The sequence below is a fragment of the Calliopsis andreniformis genome, chromosome 6, assembly GCF_051401765.1.
Source record: "Calliopsis andreniformis isolate RMS-2024a chromosome 6, iyCalAndr_principal, whole genome shotgun sequence".
NCBI classification, from domain to species: domain Eukaryota; kingdom Metazoa; phylum Arthropoda; class Insecta; order Hymenoptera; family Andrenidae; genus Calliopsis; species Calliopsis andreniformis.
In genome coordinates, this window is record NC_135067.1 from 2,723,690 (window position 1) to 2,742,770 (window position 19,081).

Below are 19,081 nucleotides of genomic sequence, written 5' to 3' on the forward strand. Positions count from 1 at the left end.
TCCTAGCATTCATCTGATGTATTTCTCTTGTACCTTTTCTACCTTATCTATCTCTTTCCCAACCCCATATTTCTGCTGCATATAATAAGATACTCTTTACTAGGCTATTAAATATTATGATTCTCGTTTCGAAATCGTTCCTAAGCTGTCTTTGTCATATTCCCTATGTTGGCCTTATCGATATTATAGCTTTTTTGATCGTTTCTCTTATATGGGCTAATTTCCCTCCCTTATTTTGAAAATGAAAACCTAAATATTTGAATTCTTTTACTTCCTCTATTTCTTTATTTCCCCAGCTCCAAACTACTTTCTTTCTCTTTCCTCTGCCTTTCTTAAAGATTAGTACCTTAGATTTTTCTGTGTTAGTTACTAAATCTTTTCTCTTTAAATAGTCTTTGAATCTAGTAATGATTTCTTTAAGATCGTGTTTAGTTGTCCAATTAAAGATGTATCATCTGCATATACCAGAGAAATTTAATTTCTGCTACATCTAGCTTGAGTGAACAAAGTTGGGCTTAGCGGGCCACTCTGTCTCATTCCTTTATTTGTCCAGAATTTTTCTGATGTTTCTTTATTTACTCTAACTGCATTATTTGTCTCTTCATGTATTTCCTTAATTTTCTTCCTTAATTGATAGTTAATTTGCTTTTCTGACAAGATTTCGTTCAATTTATTTCTGTCTACTTTGTCGAATGCTGCTCTTAAATTTGCCAAGAACACGTATAATTTCCTTCCTTATGTTTGTAATCCCCTGTTTACCACGTAGTTTAGAATAAAAATGTTATCTATCGTGCTTCTTCCGTTTCTGAATCCCGCTTGTGTCTCTGGGATTATTTCTTTTCCTTCCATTTCCTTTTTCAGCTTGCATTCTAGGATCATTGCATATGTCTTATAGACTGTTTTTAATAATGTTATATCTCTGTAATTTCTGTTCTCGTTTCGGTCTTCTTTTTGAAAAATTGGTAGTATTATCCCTTGTCTCCATCTTTCTGGGAATCCTTCTCTTTTCCATATCCGATTTGTTATTTCTGTTAGCCTTTCTTGTATTTTTCTACTCCCAAAAACCCAAGTTTCTTTCTCGAACTTGTCCTCTCCAAATACCTTGTTTCTCTTTAATCTTTTTATCTGTCTCAAGACCTCTTCCCTTGTTATTGGATTTACGTCCTGAAGGTTCAGAAAATCTTTTATTTGCTCTGTCTGTATGTTACCTTCCTCTCCTTCCAGTAAGTTCATGAAGTAATCTCTCCATGTCTCCATACATATTTGTTTCGTTACTTTTAGTCTTCTTTTCCTTTCCACATTTATGTATTTCCATACATCACTTATATTTATCAATTTTGCTATTTCGTGTTTTTGCCTTTATTGTAATTTTTTGTTCTTTATTTCACATAAAGTTTGATAGGCCCGTTTTTCTCATCATACTCTTCCTTGCTACTTACTTACTTTCTCCATCTTCTTAATGCTTTTCTGGCTTCTCTTTTTCCTTTCATACATTTTTTGTCCCACCATTTGTTTCTTCCTATTTTACTTTTTACCAATTTTATTTTTTGTTTGCATACTGTTAGGTTAATTTTCTGTGTTAATTTGTTCTCCATTTCGTTGACTTCTGTTTTTTCGAAATTAATTTTACCTATTTCTTCCTGATACTGCTTTCTCCCTTCTTCTGTCCATATTCTCCTTTCCAGTCACACCTCCTCTTCGATATTATCCACTTTATGGGTTATACCGCTATCAATTTCAATGACAATTGTTAAATGATTTGACTCTACTCTAATCTTTTATCATAAATTTGTTAATTTTCCCCCTCAGTACTAAATCGATGATTTTCCTCTGTTTCCTATGTATGTATATTCTTCCTCGTTATCACCTAACCAATTTCCGTTTAAAAGGTCCCAGCCATTTTCTTCCGTTATTTCTAGCAGTACTCTACCTTTTGAGTTTATTATCTTATCTCTTGATTTTCTTTTTTGTTAGTTGTCTTTCTGTTTATCTTCTACCTATGATATGACTCCTTTCCCAATTATCACTTTACATCACCTCCAATTATTATATTTTCGTTTCTTACCGTTTTTGTTATAACTTCCAAATTTTTCTTCATTTTTTTCATGTCTTTACTATATATTGTTATGATTCTCCATTTATCATTTCTAGTTATAAGTTCCTTTTCCTGTATGCTCTTTGTATTTTGGCTCTTACTGTCTTTTTTTTTCATCCACTTTTTGATACCCGTAATTATACCGCTGTATCCCCTTCCCTTTGTGTTCTTTCTTGTTGCGTGTTCACACTTCCATTCAAAATACCGCAGAGGTAAACATCAATGGTGATAGGACAGTTCTTGACTTTGTCGGCTCCAAAAATTTACCTTTCTTAGACCTTCTTTCCACGCAAAACATTCATTGACCATTTGTAGTTTTCTATATCCTGTTTTCACTTTTTTCCCAGTTACCTTCCCATGTCTTGCTATTTCACTAATGTTTCTCTGTATTTCTCCTTTTTATCATCATATCCTTTCAATAAAGACTTTTTTTTACTTTCAGTTTGTTTTTCGTTAACGTAGTAAGCTTCTTGTCTTCCCCTAATTTTGCTTTCATAACGATCATCCTTCTTGATTTTCCTATTTTTTCTACCCAGTATGCTTCTTCTAATCTTATTTCTATCTGTAGGTCTTGTTTTAGCAGTTCTTCCGCTGATTATTTCACGCTTTCCTTTCTTGGGATCTTTTTTTTTATGATTATATTGTTCCTCTTTCTTTTCCTCTCTTCTCTTCTTTTAATTCCAGTCGTTTCACTTTTTCCATTAATATTTCTGTATTTTGCTGTTTGATTTCAATTTTATTAATTTTTTCTTCTAGCCGTTTCCATGTGCCTTTTACATCTTTCAAATCCTCTTTGATTTCTTGGAGTTCAGTCGTGAATTCCGTCATTATCTCTTTTATTATTCTAGATAGTTCATCCATTCCCATTTTGTCTCCCTTGTCAGCGGAATCTTTCGCAATTTTCTCGCTTACCTTTAAGGAAGAACTAACAACAATCAAAAGTACAGAAATAAAGTAGATCGTTTCAAGGTATATACAACTCGATAAGTGTTTAAATGATGTAAAGAAATGATAAAAAAGCCAAAAGTGTCATAGATATGGTTAATATTTAGGAAAAGTTAATAACAAATAATTAATAATTTAATAATACATTTTCAAAGATATCTGAAACTGACACTATTGTCGTAATTCTCCAACTAACACATTTTAATACACAATTCGATAGTCAAACATCGCAGAACCTTCATCATTTGTATGAAAAGTACACGTATCTGTGGCATTACGCATCCGTTTTTAGTAATCCAGATCAAAAGATACAAATACAAAATAATCAAGTTTTTTCCATTGATTTTTCTGATTCATAGAAAAATTTCAAAATACGACAGGTTTTACATTTTAAGTGTCTAGCGTAAAATCTTACTTGACTTCTTTCATTTCCAATAAGTTATCTTCCAAGAATGCTGTCAAGTACGTCTTCAGTAGGATATTTATAGCGCCTAGTTCTTGACTGAAGTAAAACTTTGCAATGAGGTTTTATTTCTTGCAATATTAAATGGGTATGTTATTTCAACGCAAAGCAGAAACTTTTGCATAAAGATCATGAAGTAAACCTTTAATATTTCGGTCTTCAAAACTAATGGAACCCTGTCATTTAAGGTCTACTCACACATAGCCGTACTATTGGCAATATCAGTTCCATCAGTATTTTTGACACGACTCTCCCTTAACCCCCCCTTCTCTACACCTGAGTCGTGAAAGCTCCCCCCTCCCTTCCAACGAATATTCAAATCTAGTTCCCCCTTTCGGACTACCGTCTCCCCTTCCCTTTCCCTTACCCCCTCTCTCGATATACTATCTCTCCCCTTTACTCTCTTTCACCCTGTAGACTTTCCTCCTCAAGAATTCGATGCTCCATTTTAGATCACAGTGCCCGAAGAGATAGCAGGCCCACTCCTCGGGCACCACGCTTCTCTCATTTTCAGAGAGGTGTTACTCTTCACCATGTCGTTTGCTTCAGATATCTCCAGCATGGCAACGCGGAAGTTTCATCGACTGTCGTTGAGTTCGATTCCTCGTTTCGCTCCGCACGATTGCTCAGCGATCGCTCTTCTCACCTATTTCACACGTTACCGTGGAAGTAGTTTGGTTCGCTTCCGCTATACAGATTTTTTTTTATATTTGTGTGTGGGAAGGAAAGATTGAACTGCTAGTTCCTGTTCTCAACCTTACCGATTTCGATGTGATCTTAGTCAGTTCAGACAGGATCAAGAGGGTGAAGTTCTAGTGCCGGTACTCGATCCTTCCAGATCTGAAATTAGCATCGCTCATCCACAAAGATTAGACTAATCTCTACCTCTTCTTGACTTTCATCATCCTTAAGGTGGCACGATTGCGTCACGGATGTGGTTCTTAGAATCTCTCGTATCGCTTTCGACTCTTTCGAGTCTCTTCGCTATATCATTTGGATTCTAATTGGAAAGTGATTTCAATCGCACGTTCCTGTTTTCAACTCTAAATCGAGTCTCGAGGTGATCAAGAACGATCCTAAGAATGTAAAGTGAACTTTACTGTCTCGCTCCTAGAACTGAAATGTCCATTTCGTCGGCAAGCGGCAACAGCCACGCGCTATCCTTTCGTCTGTGCAAACATTTTCCCTCTTCAACTTACAATTAGAAGGAGACTCTTTGGTTTGGTCCTCAGAGAATTGTACGAAATTTTGAGGAATGAATCTAGAAATTAAACGATAACTTTTTGTGAAATATTTCGTGTTAATGCGTATTGCGAAACAAATCTGTATCTAAACTGTAATAGGACGCATGATATAAGCGGGAAGGTATACGTAAAATAATGATATTAACATTCTTCTACATATATATGTATGAAGCCCAGTGTTAGTCGGGAACATATATATTGGACGTATTATTAAATTCAATTTTCCCAAAAACTAAGTATCTTGTAAAAAAAATTATGTTCTTTACCTGCAGTTTATTTTTATATATAGAACTATCCTCTCCTCATTTGTATGACATGCTCTCATTTTCTTTTTTTTTTTAATATTTAAATTGCATGTAACAATATTTTACAAACATTTTAAACCTTTTAGATACATTTTCATTCATAAATACATATTTAACACATACATATATTTGGACTATTTTTTACATTTTCCTTTATGTTTTATCAAGGAATTTTCACTGCCTAGAAGGAGTGTCGAAACACGCAAAATGCAACATCTTCGTGTGTATATTATGGGTTTAAAGGATGGAGCATTAAATGGATTTTTAAACGAGGGGGTGAAGTCGCCTTGTTACAAAGGGGAATAGCATCCGCCATATGCATGTGGGTAACACGCAATACTCACTACAGTCCAATTTAAATACTAATATTACTTGCGTAATTTAAAATTTGAAATCGCTTGGTAACATATACCGTCATTATTGTATATTGGTCTCATAAAACGATATAGTGATATACATTGTTTCAGTCTGCGTTTTTTACAAATACCATTCAATTATTGTTTAGGGACACGTAATTGCAGTATTAGAAATAAAGTATTATACAATGTAAAAAACAAGTGGTATCCGTATAAAAAACACAGTGCAATATAATTTCTGTTAATTTAATATCTCTGGCCATTCAGTATCAGTTTTTTCTCTTGTACTTTTGATCAAATTTATGTATATATCTAATTTTATTGCTTCTTCTATTACACTTGGATTATAAGGGATCAGCGATCGAGTTTTTAAAAATTTTAAATAGCTCCATGGTATGCCATAGGTGACACCATTTATCGCCCACAGGCAAATGACAGCGGCAATCACTGGACGCAACGGCTGACCACATTATCAGATGCGTTAGGGCCGATGCACACGAGCGATACAACGTCGTTGCCATCTCGCTGTGATGACGTTGTTCGACTCGGCGGATTCATGTTTTTCACCATGATTTCTCATTTCTCATATCGCAATTATCGTTCGTTATTTATCCATCGCATAACGATGAGAAATCGCAGTCTTAATCATGGCAGAATCGTTTGACATCGACAATTTTATCGAACAAGTCCGAAAATACACCAAGATATAGGATTTATCGTCTGATATTTATCACGACAAAAGTAAAAAGAAGCAGGCTTGGATTTTTTACATAACTCAAATGCCTCTTCAGCTCTTGGTGTCTACTGGATCATCTTTTATCATGCTTCTTAGCATCTTTCAAATAATTATTCAGTATCGCTTGCATATGTACTACATCTTTAATGAACGTCCTATAGTAATTAATTATACCTAAAACCTTTCTTAGGTCTTTAATATTACGTGGCTTTCGTAATTTCTGTATTGCCTTCACCCGCTAGTCCAGCGGTGCAATCTCATCCTGATTCACTTCCTACCCTAAATAATATACTTTCTCTTCTGCGACCATACATTTTGCCACATTAATTGTTAACTTATATTCTTGTAAGTGCTGGAAGTATTCCAGCGAAAGTATCTTTACGAGAAGTATCTCATAGGTGTTTCTGGTGCTGCTTCATGTTCTCTAATGTTACTATTAAAGTGTCTATGTAGCAACTACAATACTTTAACCCCCTTGTGAGACTACATCAGACGTGGTCATCGAGGAGCACGGGGAAGGATGTGCCAACTCAGTCGGATGCCGGGTCCGATAGTCGAATGAGAGAAACCAGGCAGTTAATATTACTAAAGAATTTATTGTGTATACCGAACGACGTAATACGAGGTAGAGGCTGGAGGTCTCTACTCTGTATACGGAACGCGAGGCAGGAGCGGCTGCTCCTGCTGAATGTTTCGGCGGGATGGGAACCGCTGCTCCCCGGTCACATGGTGGTGGGCCGGCTGCCCTGGTCGGCGGTGGTATCGAAACTCCCAATCAGCACATGTCGGAACCGTTAGGCGAATCGGCAGGATCAGAGCCGGTAGAGGCACTACAGGTCCACGGAGGTTACACCACCCGTTTGACCTTGACCGAGGAGCCCGTCGCCTATGGACCGCCGGAATACTCCACGTGGGTAATCACGGAGGCTCAGGGATAGTCAATGCTGATATTACTCTCCCATTAGGACCGGCGGTTAAACGGGTATTCCCGTCGTTGAATGGTATACATGGCCCCAACGAGTCTCGTGGAGGAGATAGGATTACGTACAAAATAGAGAGAGAGAGAGAGAGTAGTTAAAAATTTTTTAAACTTTTTCTATACAGGGTGAGTCATCGAACACTTGCACCTCAAATATCTTTGTTGTTTCTAAAGAAACGTCAAATGTCTTAAGGACGAAGTTGAATGGTTCAATGGAGCTCATACACTTCCAAAAAAATGTTGGTTTCTGTCAGTTTCTTTGAGATATTAAGATCATTTTCACTTTTTTAAAATGAAACCACCTTTTTTTAAATACCTACAATGATAAGCCCTTTCATTAAGAATTCAGTGATTATTATTATTCAAGGTCATTTGATGTCACGAACAAAGAAAACGTATAAGATTTAAAATATGAAATCGGAATACCTGTATTTCATAAATGTTCTAAATGATGGCCGTTTACGTCGACACACTGCTGTAAACGAGCTCTGAAGAAATGTTGAATTGTAATAAGTATATCCGAGGTGATATTTGCACATGCTGTGGTGATACACTGATGCATATCTTCAACTGGCGTTGGAATATTCATGTACACAATCTCTTTTATCAGACCCCACAAAAAGAAATCCAGTGGATTTAAATCAGGTGAACGTGCTGCCCATAAAACAGTTCCACCTCGTCCAATCCATTGATTTGAAAATCTAGAATCCAACATTTCTCTCGCTACTCGTATATAATGAGCAAGACAGCCGTCATATTGGTACCACATATCATGACGGTTTTGAAAAGAAATATCTTCCAAAAAAATTTGCAGATCTTCTTGCAAAAAGCAAGAATATTTTTTTCTGTTATCGTTATGATAATGAAGTGTGGCCCGCTTACTTTATCGTATAAAATACCACGCTACACATTTACGCTCCATTGTCTTTGGTGGTCAATTTCTCGAAGCCGGTGCAGATTATCAACAGACTAATAATGGGCATTCTGTAAATTAATTGGACCATGATTAATAAATGTCGCTTCGTCCGTAAATAAAACATTACAAAAAAATGAACGATTTTGCTGCAATCCCCATTGACAAAAATTAATTCGGTTTTGAAAATCACTTCCGTGTAGGTCCTAATGTGGCGATATGTAAAACGAATGAAAATGTCCAGCCAAATTTCGTATTACGCTACTTTGACACATGCTTGCTTCTCAGGCAATTTTTCTCGCACTCACACGTGGATTGACCGCTGTAGCTGCTAAAACATTTATTTCAGTGTCTTCATTAGTCGCAGGATTCTTGCGTTTACGGTTTGTCCATTTTCTCCGCCTATGCCCTCGAATGACTTTAAATAATTATAGTCACTGAATTCTTAATGAAAGGGACTATCATTGTAAGTGTTTAAAAAGGGGTGGTTCCATTTATAAAAATGAAACTGACTTTGATATCTCTAAAAAAAAAATAACACAAAACAAAAATTCTCTTGGTATTGTATGAGCTCCATTGAGTCATTCAACTTTCTGTTTGAGATATTTGACGTGTTTTCAAAAATAACAAAGATATTGGAGGTGCAAGGGTTAAGTGGCTCACCCTGTATAAAAAGATTAATATTTTAAAATCATGTCTACATGATATCATTGTTACATTAATTGCTATTTACTATGCAGCCTACTGATATCGGGAACATTTTAATGTGAAGTTTATTGAGGCATAACGTCTAGAGATTTGTTTCAGTGATCGTTGCCTAAAAGTTAAATACTTGGCATGGTTAAGCGAGAGCAAAGTATCGATGAATGGTCTTAATTATTCGAAGATATAAAATACATGGAGGGGTATGATTCAGTGAGTAGATTGATTGATACTTTGTCTTTCAATTGAGTTCAATTTCCTATAAATTCATAAAACACAATTTCAAAAATGTCTATTTCGCATTCAGTTTTAAATAGATTAATTCAGATTCCACTGCATGTCAATATATAATTTCTTATAATGAAGTAGGTATTACATTTTTAAAGGTTAGCTATAATGCCGAATCTACCTCTTCCAACAAAAAAAAGTAAAAACGTCTTGATCAATTTAAAATAAAAAGGATATCAATTTTGAATAAACATTATGAATAGGTAAAAAAAGTATTAAATTCCTATTTTATTAAAAATTATGGACGTATCAAGCTCGTCACAATGTTAACTTTAAGTCTATTACCCCTCTTTTTGTATCATTTCAGTTACTCAGTACTATCGTGATAGTGGGTGGAACGAACATGGCAGGCGTGCTCACTCATCATCCCCGCGAACTGGCTCAACGGCAGGCGTTCCTCGAGACCAGACAATGCGTTGAAGCAAGATTAACCACTCAGCGAGAAAATCAGCAACAGGTATGTATGCAGACATCTCTGAAATGTTGCCTGTGATCTTTTCTAATGCAATAAAAACGACATCAATGCGGTGCATGAAATTTTCTCAAGAATATCCGTAAATTCGTTCCCGCGCAAACCGGTAATTCCAAACTCCAATCACACGAAATGTATACAAACGTCCGAACAATATAAAAATTTGAAATTCTATCAGTACACTAGAAACTCCCCTTCTTTCTGTAGAGATGTAGTTACATATTTGAATTTGTAGAATATTTGTTAACTTTAACTGTAATTCGAATTATTTCCGTATAAAGTATTTTAATTTATTTATTTACGTACATGCTCATGAGATAAAACTTACATTTTAAGATCGTATGCTAGTACTGCTGGAAAAGTAGACAGTGTCAGTTTAAAGCAATTTCGTATATTTTTTAAAATAAAATTTTGTTAAAAACTTGGAACATAAAGAGCCGACGTGACTCATAGGCTACGTGCAATATCAAAGTTTGACTCACACATAAAACAGCCTAAGTTAATTATTATGTCGTTGGACCATCCTTTTACTCGACATCCGGTTAACTAATATAGTTCGTTAATTATTTATGGCGTAATCACGGTCCACGTGCAATTTAAACGCGTTCACGGAACGTTGTCATGTTGCCAGTGACATTTTGGTACATACGCCTATAATAATTACAAATATATAAAATTTTCACTCTCATCAAGGAGGTATTTGTTGGAAACTTTTTAACGCAAAAATGAAGATTTCCGAAGTAATGAGATAATATCTTTAGTTAGTTAAAACCTATTTTGTATGGAGTAAAACTAGATGATACATGTGATTTTAGAAAAAAGACATTCTAAAAAACATTTTTTAATAATTCTTTCCTTTGTGTCAAGTACCATTCAGTGTCTGTTTCTCTTCGTAAATATTTCTTCATTTAAGTTGGATATTTTGTAATTTACAAAACTTGTGTTTGTCAATACCCGGTTAAACTACCTCAGGCATGTGACGCAACACTTCTACATAAATGAATCATTATTTTAGATTATTCTTAATCACACGTTATGGAACATTAAACAAAAGTAAAAAATAATAGAATTACAAACAAAAATAGAATTATTTCTTATGAAATTACCATATTATTTCCTCACTATTTCAATAAGGTCTTTTTCGAATCATGATATTCTTAATCTAGTCTTTATATATTCTCCAATACTTCTGTTAATATTAAAAAAAATATAACTGGTAAATAGTATGATTTTTAGGATGTCTTACCCTAAAAGGTTTGTTGCATTTGGAAAATTCTGGGGTATAAAATGTTCTGATATAAGTTTAGCAATAATTTTTCGGAAAAATACGATTCATTAAACTAACTTCGTTTATTATTCTTTTCTGATACCCTGTTTATGTTGACATACGCTGTTAAAGATAACGTTTTGATCAACTTTTCCTTTATATAATGTAGCGGTCGAACTTAGTTTCCAAAATACTGGCTCAAAAATATTACGTTTGCACATTCAATTCTGCTTATACGTACCCTACTGTTCGAAATTACAATGACAGAAGTTAGCATGATAAATATTTATGTGAGAGACTAAAATTGGTGACATTGTAATTAAACCTTTCGTAACTTCTGCCGAGGTATCTCACAACCTGATACCAACTGTTTAAAACTTCTAACGAGATATCTCGCGAATAGATGATGACGCTTTAACCCTTCTGATAAGATGTCTCGCCAGCTAACACCAACTGTTTAGCTCTGGTCGAAGTATTTTGCGTCTTGTACTGTAGAGTGATGAAATGTTGGCTCACTACCAACAAACTAAAACGGTCGGTGGGTAAGGTATCGTCCACTCGTGTCACTAAAAAGTGGCAGCGACGCCCCGCATTAAGAGGTATTAATATTATTAGAATATTAATCACACGTCACATATTAGAAGACGGCGTAGCCAATAATATCAATATATCTTAGTCGAGGTGTCATTATTTTGTTTCAGTGATGCGAATGGACAATTTCCTTTTACCCCTGTCCTTTTCAGTTTGCACTGTGCTCCACTCAAGAGATGATCTACCAAAAAGAATGCAGGTCTAATTGGTCAGAGTGGAAGAAGACACTTTCGATATTTACGATATACTTTCCATTCTCGCATACGATTCGCAACCACACGCATAATGTAGATCAAGAGATATTTTCTGCAAGAGAGATTCAGTTTAAATGTTATTAACTGCGAATTTCGGTTACTTATAAATGATAAATGGTAAGGTAAAATATTGCAACAAACTATACCTACAATGCTAATTGATTCAGGAGTAATTCACACTTTGAAACAATTGTATGCTATTTGACGGATATCTGACTCCACAGATCATTTTTAGATATGTTATTTTTGTTCAAATTAATGAACAATTAACAGCGTATATTATAAGATTGTGATGAAAATATCATAAGCCTATTAACTTTTCTTTAAATGACTTGTTCCAGTACACAATTTCACATGAAAGGTGAATAAACTTTGAATGCGAATATTTCTTTTGGAATCCAAAAATTCAATTTCCAAAATATCTGTATTTTGTGTTTTGGTACATCGTACCGACATGTAAATTTACGAAATTATCGATTAGTAGTTGATCTAAAAAATTAACAAAAGCATGTCATTTTTCAATATATTTGTAGAACATGTAGATATTCTCAGAAACTAGTTACACAGACTAATTCGTCGTTTAAAAATACAAAATTGTCTAATTTACATTCTTCTCCTATGTCGAATAGTTTCTGAGATATTAGGCAAAACATGTTTTTCATCTCTAACTTTGGAGATGGTTTTTGCCCTTTTACCATGGATTCCAGAAGATAAGAAAAAATACGTGTTGAATATATCTGACTACTATAGAAATCTGCTAAGTTTCACCAAAGTCGGACATTTTGACTGCGGGTTGTTTCCTTGTTAGTATCGCCGGATCGGAACGGAACGAACCTGATGCATCTATAAAACCATCCGGCACTTCGCCGGACGAACACTGAACGCTCACAAGTGTAAACTGCTCCATTTAAAGACAAGAGAAAAATTCTTCTGCCGCCAATACGGACCTGTGTAAATCCAACTTTAAACGATCGTTATCCGGATGTGAGGTATCTTGTTAGAAGCGTTAAACGGTCGATATGGGATTGTGAAATATTTTATCAAAAGTTACGGAAGAGTTAATAATATTGCAATTTCGAATCATAATTTTAATCTAAAAATCATAATTAATTAGTTTGATTGAAAATCAAATTTTTTATATTATATTTTGAAGAAATAACGTAATGACTGCATTTGTAATTTAACAGTATTTACTGACGATTGACATCAAGGCGTAGTTTGAATACGGCGTTTCTAATTGTATATCAGTACTTCTTAAAGTAATATAATGGAATGATATCAAGAACACCTTCAAAAAGGGTAACAATTTACTGTCATTCTGACCTAACAAAACTGAAGTACTTTCTGTCTACCTCTAGATTCTTTGGGCAACTTTTAACCTTCTAGTAGTGACTGCCATTTTAATATCACTAGTGGTGACTTGACGTCAAATTGACTTCGTATCACTAGTAATAACATGACGTCAATGTAAAATATGTTTAGATGGAGGTATATTCTACTTAGATTAAGATACTATTATTTGTTATTCTCTAGATAATTTTATTATATTTGTAACATTTTATAAACAAAATGTATTCTTTGTTGACACAATTATAATAATGAAATTTATTTCGATATACTTATGTTTAAAAGAAGAGCTATATCGATTCTTTATCTCGTCCGCGAAAACCGTTGTCAATTAGCATACATGACCTACCGAAAGTGTCCTTGTGTATCAGCTGTTCGAATTTCAGGCCCGACGTCTAGTGAGGACGCCTGAGCTTGAAAGAGAGAAGGAGAGAAAACATATAACAGAATAGAGATAGAGATATGAGAAGACAGCGAGCGCCGCATAGCGGTTAATTTAGTGCTCCGCGCTTACGCGGAGACACACCTGTCAGTCTTTTGGCAGACAGTTAGCAATATCCGCTTCAGAGTATACTTCATTGAGCGCTCTTTGGTCACCAAGTCGTTCGAAGACTCTAAGCTGATTACTAACACTGATATCTCTGTGTCTAGCGATCTGCGTCATTCGTTCTGTGTGAACAACACGTATTGCACGTGCACCAGATGAAGCAAATAGCCCTAAAAAGGGACAGTTTGTGACAAACCCGTGTAATTTCGGAATCAGTAAAATCACCTTGACTCCCGTCGATTGCTATTTAACTTTGGAGCACCAGAGACCACTCCTTGAATGACAACTAGTTAGCGGTGCACTCGCCAGATCCAGTCAACGTGAGGTAGTTTTCTACCCCTCCGTTGTACGAGCTCCACTCCCGTGTTCAGTAGAAACCCCCATGTGACGAATAAATACATACGTGTGAGCTGAGTTGTAGTTCCTAGGTGAGATGGGCCGCCGCTATCAGCCACCGGAACTAGCTCCGCTAGTAACCGTGGTTCTCTCTGCTCGCGAAACCCAGCTCTCGCTGTGCTTCATTTAAGACAATCTGCTAAACCGGGCATTCGGCGCAGAGAAGAGGCCACCTTATCTCTGTACGCTTGCCAGCCAACAGATTCTTTGCTGAAAAAAAACTGTCGGCAATACAGACCGCTACTCTGCCTTGCACCGAGCAGCGAGGTATTGCGTCCTCCTCCTAATAGGCATGCCTGTTTGTTACCTGAAGCCGAATGACACGAAAACAGCACGAATTATTCGTTCTCTTAAATTTTTTAATAACCGTCTGTTTTTGTAAGGACAGACAAAGAGAATTTTTCGTGTATGTTTCTATTGGTATAACTCATCTTTCCACCTAATCCGTATCGACATTAGGTCTCCTTTAACGATTCTAACAACTTAACAGTAATACAACAATAGATTTTAATACAAGATAATGTTTAATAAAAGAAAACGTAAACATTGACAGTACTTGTGCGGAGTCAATTTGATGTCTAAGTTACTATTATTGTAGTGATACGGAGTCAATTTGATATACATCATTACTAGTGTTAGAAGTCAATTTAATATACATCACCACTGTAAGATTAAACTATTTGGCCACAATTTTTGTGCAAGAAAAACATCAAACGGGCGGAAAAAAGAAAACGATCCGATAAACAACGATAAACAACGGTATCTTCATAGATGTTCAGTAAATTCGAACGCTTGCGAATAAGATTGAAAACAGTCACTAACAAGTTCTCAGCGTCGACTGAAAGCTAATAAACTCTGTTTATGTTGGAAAAGTCACCAGCTCGAGCTGACGCAATTTATCGGAACGAAGCGTAGAGAAAACGGATAGCGATTAATAATCCACTGGCTGTAATTCAAGCTACAATTGAATTGAACCAGACACGCAGCAATGGTTCAAAACAGTCACAACTCAGAATTTCACATACATACAGTCAGATACGCAGGTCTCTCGTGAAACTGTTATTCGTTGTGCAAAGTGTCTCTAATCTGCGCTGAAATATTTACAATTGTAGCGAAATTTAACCAAAATAAAAAATAAACTGCTGTGTAACATTCGATTTGTGGTCCCCTTTGCACTAGTTGTTGAGCATAACAAGTTGTGCTGAGCAAAACACAAGCTTTCTTGTTTAATGTTAAATAAAGTAAAGAAGCCTTTGATACTCCGTAATTTTTAATGAAAGGAATAAAGTCTTTATATAATACCTCACGTGTACTTAACGATTACTTACACCGAAATGGAATATAACGTTGAGATCAAGAAAAAAGGGAGGAATCGAGAAAGAAGAAATCCTCTATGTAAGAATAAGAAAAGAAGGAATTAATTAAACATAAAACAAACGAAGGCATCCCTAGTCCTTCGTTCCTTTTTCAACAGCAATAATATCCTCAAATTAACCATTCGGTTTTAAAACACAGAATAGCCTACGTACACCACGTTAAACACATGTTAATAGCTTGTTCACTTAATTCTTCAAGCAGTTATCATAGAAATTCAATATTCCCACCAAGAATTTCTCAAATTATTCTATCTATCATAGATATTGATTAGAAATTAGAGAAAAATATTGGGTCACTAGAATAGAGTAAAACTTAAATCAAAATATGTAGTTATACACTTTGTACTCCAAGTGTTTACTAAAATTGGTGACAATTCCACGAAAGCTGTTTCACACGCATAATAATAAAGTAAGTAAAGGTTATAATAATTACGTTTCTAAAAACTCTCTACCTATAAGATTTTCGGCAACACGTATCAGAAGTTCAAAGAAGTGATTCTATATGCCAAAATAAGATGAAGAATGACGAAATTGCGTTTGAGACTTCGCTTCTGAGGTATTAATTATATTACACTACAGGTGCCATGTATTATTCAAATCAACACAGCGATATTAGCAGAATAAAGCCGTAGACTACGATTAAGCTAAACACATTTTATATGTATTTGTAGCGTTTCTTTAATAATTCATAACTTGGAAACGAAGTATTAGATGCAATTTCGTGATTCTTTAGTTTCGTCTTAATTTTGTGTGTAGAATCCATTTTAACCCATTAACTGCCAAATTTTTTTTTTGAAATTTTTGGCCAGGTAAAATACACCAAATATATTTTTTGCGCGTAAAAGTGGTGTACGTAAAATTCTAAAATCCCCAAATGGGGATCGTGGCAGCTAATGGGTTAATTTTCCAACACCAATTGCCGAACACGCTGTACCTATATGCCATCTCATTTTCTCATTCTTTCGTACTGAAATAAGCAAATTAGTTTCTGTTTAACAAGAGAAACCTTTGAATCCGAAAATGTTGACTTTTAATTTTGATATTCAATTATGCAAGGATTAATTTTTATTGTGAAAAATACTCTGAAGTTTTGAAAAAAATCTTTAAAGTTTTAGCATTTGTTTCTTGATGTCACTTTGTATCAATGTGAGATAAAACAAAACTATAAATATAAGTGTTCAGATTTTACTACCTATGAAAACACTTTTGAAAGAGAATTTGTTTATGACGTATAGCTTAAGTGTAAACTGATTAAATTTTTCTTCTTTTACATACTACATACCACTGCACATCAAAGATATATTTACTTAGAATGATGCAAGATTTTTTGCCTTTGTAATTGTATGATTCTTGGATACGACAATGCCTAATTTTATTACAAAAACTTGTACCTTTCAATACGAGTACCAATCTTTTGACTAGTCCGAAAAAGACTAAGAATAACACAAGTGGTCGATTATTTGCTACTTAAATAAATTATTAAATCGCTAATTGTGGGTCAGTAATTGTAATACTACTACGTTTCATTGTGCAAAAGCAACTTAATGTTTAAGATCGAGACAAACATGTAGGTAGTTAAGAAAAAGAATTACATTATTATAGGATCAAACAATAAAAATGACTCATATTATTACATGATAATAAAGATATATGGTACTATTTAAGAAACAGAAGGTAATTACAATTTTTTCTCACAAAAGGTAGTCTTAAGCATTTTATTTACATCAATTAACTATTCAGTTTCAGGTCCTATTTAACTATCGTGACAACCGACTCATTGGAATATCTTGTATAATACATGTATGTATATGAAATAAGAATATGGAAAGCGAATAACTTTAAGGACATTTTCATTCCTACAGAGATTTTTCGCTAAAAATATAGATCCTTATATATCTCAATATGCTCTACATTTACATGAAGTTACATTCAATTCAAAATTATAACGTTCAAAATGTTTTCATCTTACTAATTCATAAAGCGAGCATATAGCGAGTGGCTTCCAGTTGCGTCAGTTTAATTAATCACCGCTAAGGTTTCTTTGTAAAAACATAACTACCGTATGTTCTTAATAACTTTCATAGAATATTCAGTCTATTTCATTTTAACAGAAAATAATTTCAATTTAAATTTGAAATCTGAATATTGTTATAATGTTTCGCTTCTAAGGATTGGTAACATTTTATGGTTTTCATGAGTTTTGAAATTTTAAATGTTCTTGCATTTATCAAAACCATAATATGCTGCAAAACTGTCAGTGTTCCTCAAGAATTCTTGACTTTAAATTACCTTGAAAGTGACGTGAAGTTTGTAAGGCTCTTTGAAGTAATTATACACAAGCTAAATTGTAAACTATTGTAATATCTCTAAGTTCAAAAACATTTGATTAATCGGCGTTAAAAATTTAGTAAAAACATTATACAGATCGTCATTTTAATTTTGATAATTACATAACTCCCATATTATTTCTTCCTGAAAAAAATATTTTAAATAGTTAGTCTGTTTTATGAGTGATATTTTATAACGAACTCTTTAAATTGAAAGTTCTGTTAATTTGTCAACAATTTTTTAATCGTAAATTAAATGTGTAATTACTGCAACGAAGAAAGGGTGATGCTAGCCATAGTATCTATTTACATGATATTCATTCCTTCACAACAAATATTATTGAAGTTATCGATAAGGTTCCATTTTATGGATTTCGATGATTTTTAAATATGTTATAAAGGAAAATATTTTGAACAACTTTTTCCTATGCATATAATCGGCGATCGTTGTCAATAATGAGTTCAATTTCGACAATTTTTGATGTCAATAGTGAGCTCAATCGACAGTTGATAAATGTGATTCTACTACACGAACGTATCGATATTTATCGTTAAAACTCTCCCTAACTTAATGATAATCGTCAATAGCGTACCGAGGCTCACAAAGATCGTCGGTAGAGGTTAACAACAGTTTTCGAAAGCGCGTTAAATATTTTGAAGGGTTATTTTAGTTATATATGTTACGATTATTAGAAATCGTGATGTGTAAGACTGTGAGAAGAGATTATACATGTATTTGCTTGTAAGTTACGCAAGTTGATTGTTGTGTAACAGTAATTTGTATAATTTTGAGTATTTCAATACTCAAAACTTGTATTTAAAAAATAAATATTTATTGATACGAGCGTTTTTACATATTTAATAAAAAAAAGTAGATAAAATTACAATTACTGAGCGCGTAACTGCACAGTTTTGGATATTGTCGATTTATATGTATAAAACAAAAACGTCATTCTATAACGAGAAATTTAAATTTCCTTCTGGATTATGAAAGTGCAACTAAACCTGTTTTTATATAATAAATGAAAATATATGCAATGCAATAATCTGTTATGAGCTTTAAAATTCTAGCGATTTTTAAGAACTTTAACGAATTTATCAATACCAGCAAGTTTCTGATTTGCATCGACAAGTCTTAATAGCGTTATTTAAGAGAGTCGCCCCTTATCGATACCGTCGATAGCACAATCTACTTTCAATGTTTTATCGTATGTATTATTTTAACACAAATTAATGCTTAATCCATTTATACATAAGGAAAATGAAAAATGTACTCATCTTGCAGCCATTTGCAAAATTAATAAGTAATTGACATCTGCGCACTTTATAGCTCTTCAATTCCCGTTCTTTTAATGACTAACAACATTGGATTCTTTTTTCATTCAAGAATGTATTACGGAAATTCATGAATCAAATTAAATAATTTCTTATATTATTAAATAAGCTGCTTTAATTCAAAAGATGCATAGCATTTCTCG

At 34.1% G+C, this 19,081-nt stretch overlaps 1 protein-coding gene across 1 annotated transcript in view; it reads left to right on the top strand.

Annotated features, from left to right (window-relative positions):
- Positions 1-19,081, top strand: part of LOC143180604 (adenylate cyclase type 6) — a 393,507-nt gene that overhangs the window by 271,263 nt on the left and 103,163 nt on the right. Inside the window, exon 8 of the mRNA XM_076380460.1 lies at positions 9,334-9,483. Coding sequence (XP_076236575.1) covers positions 9,334-9,483 — 150 coding nt within the window. The remainder of the gene's footprint in view (positions 1-9,333; positions 9,484-19,081) is intronic.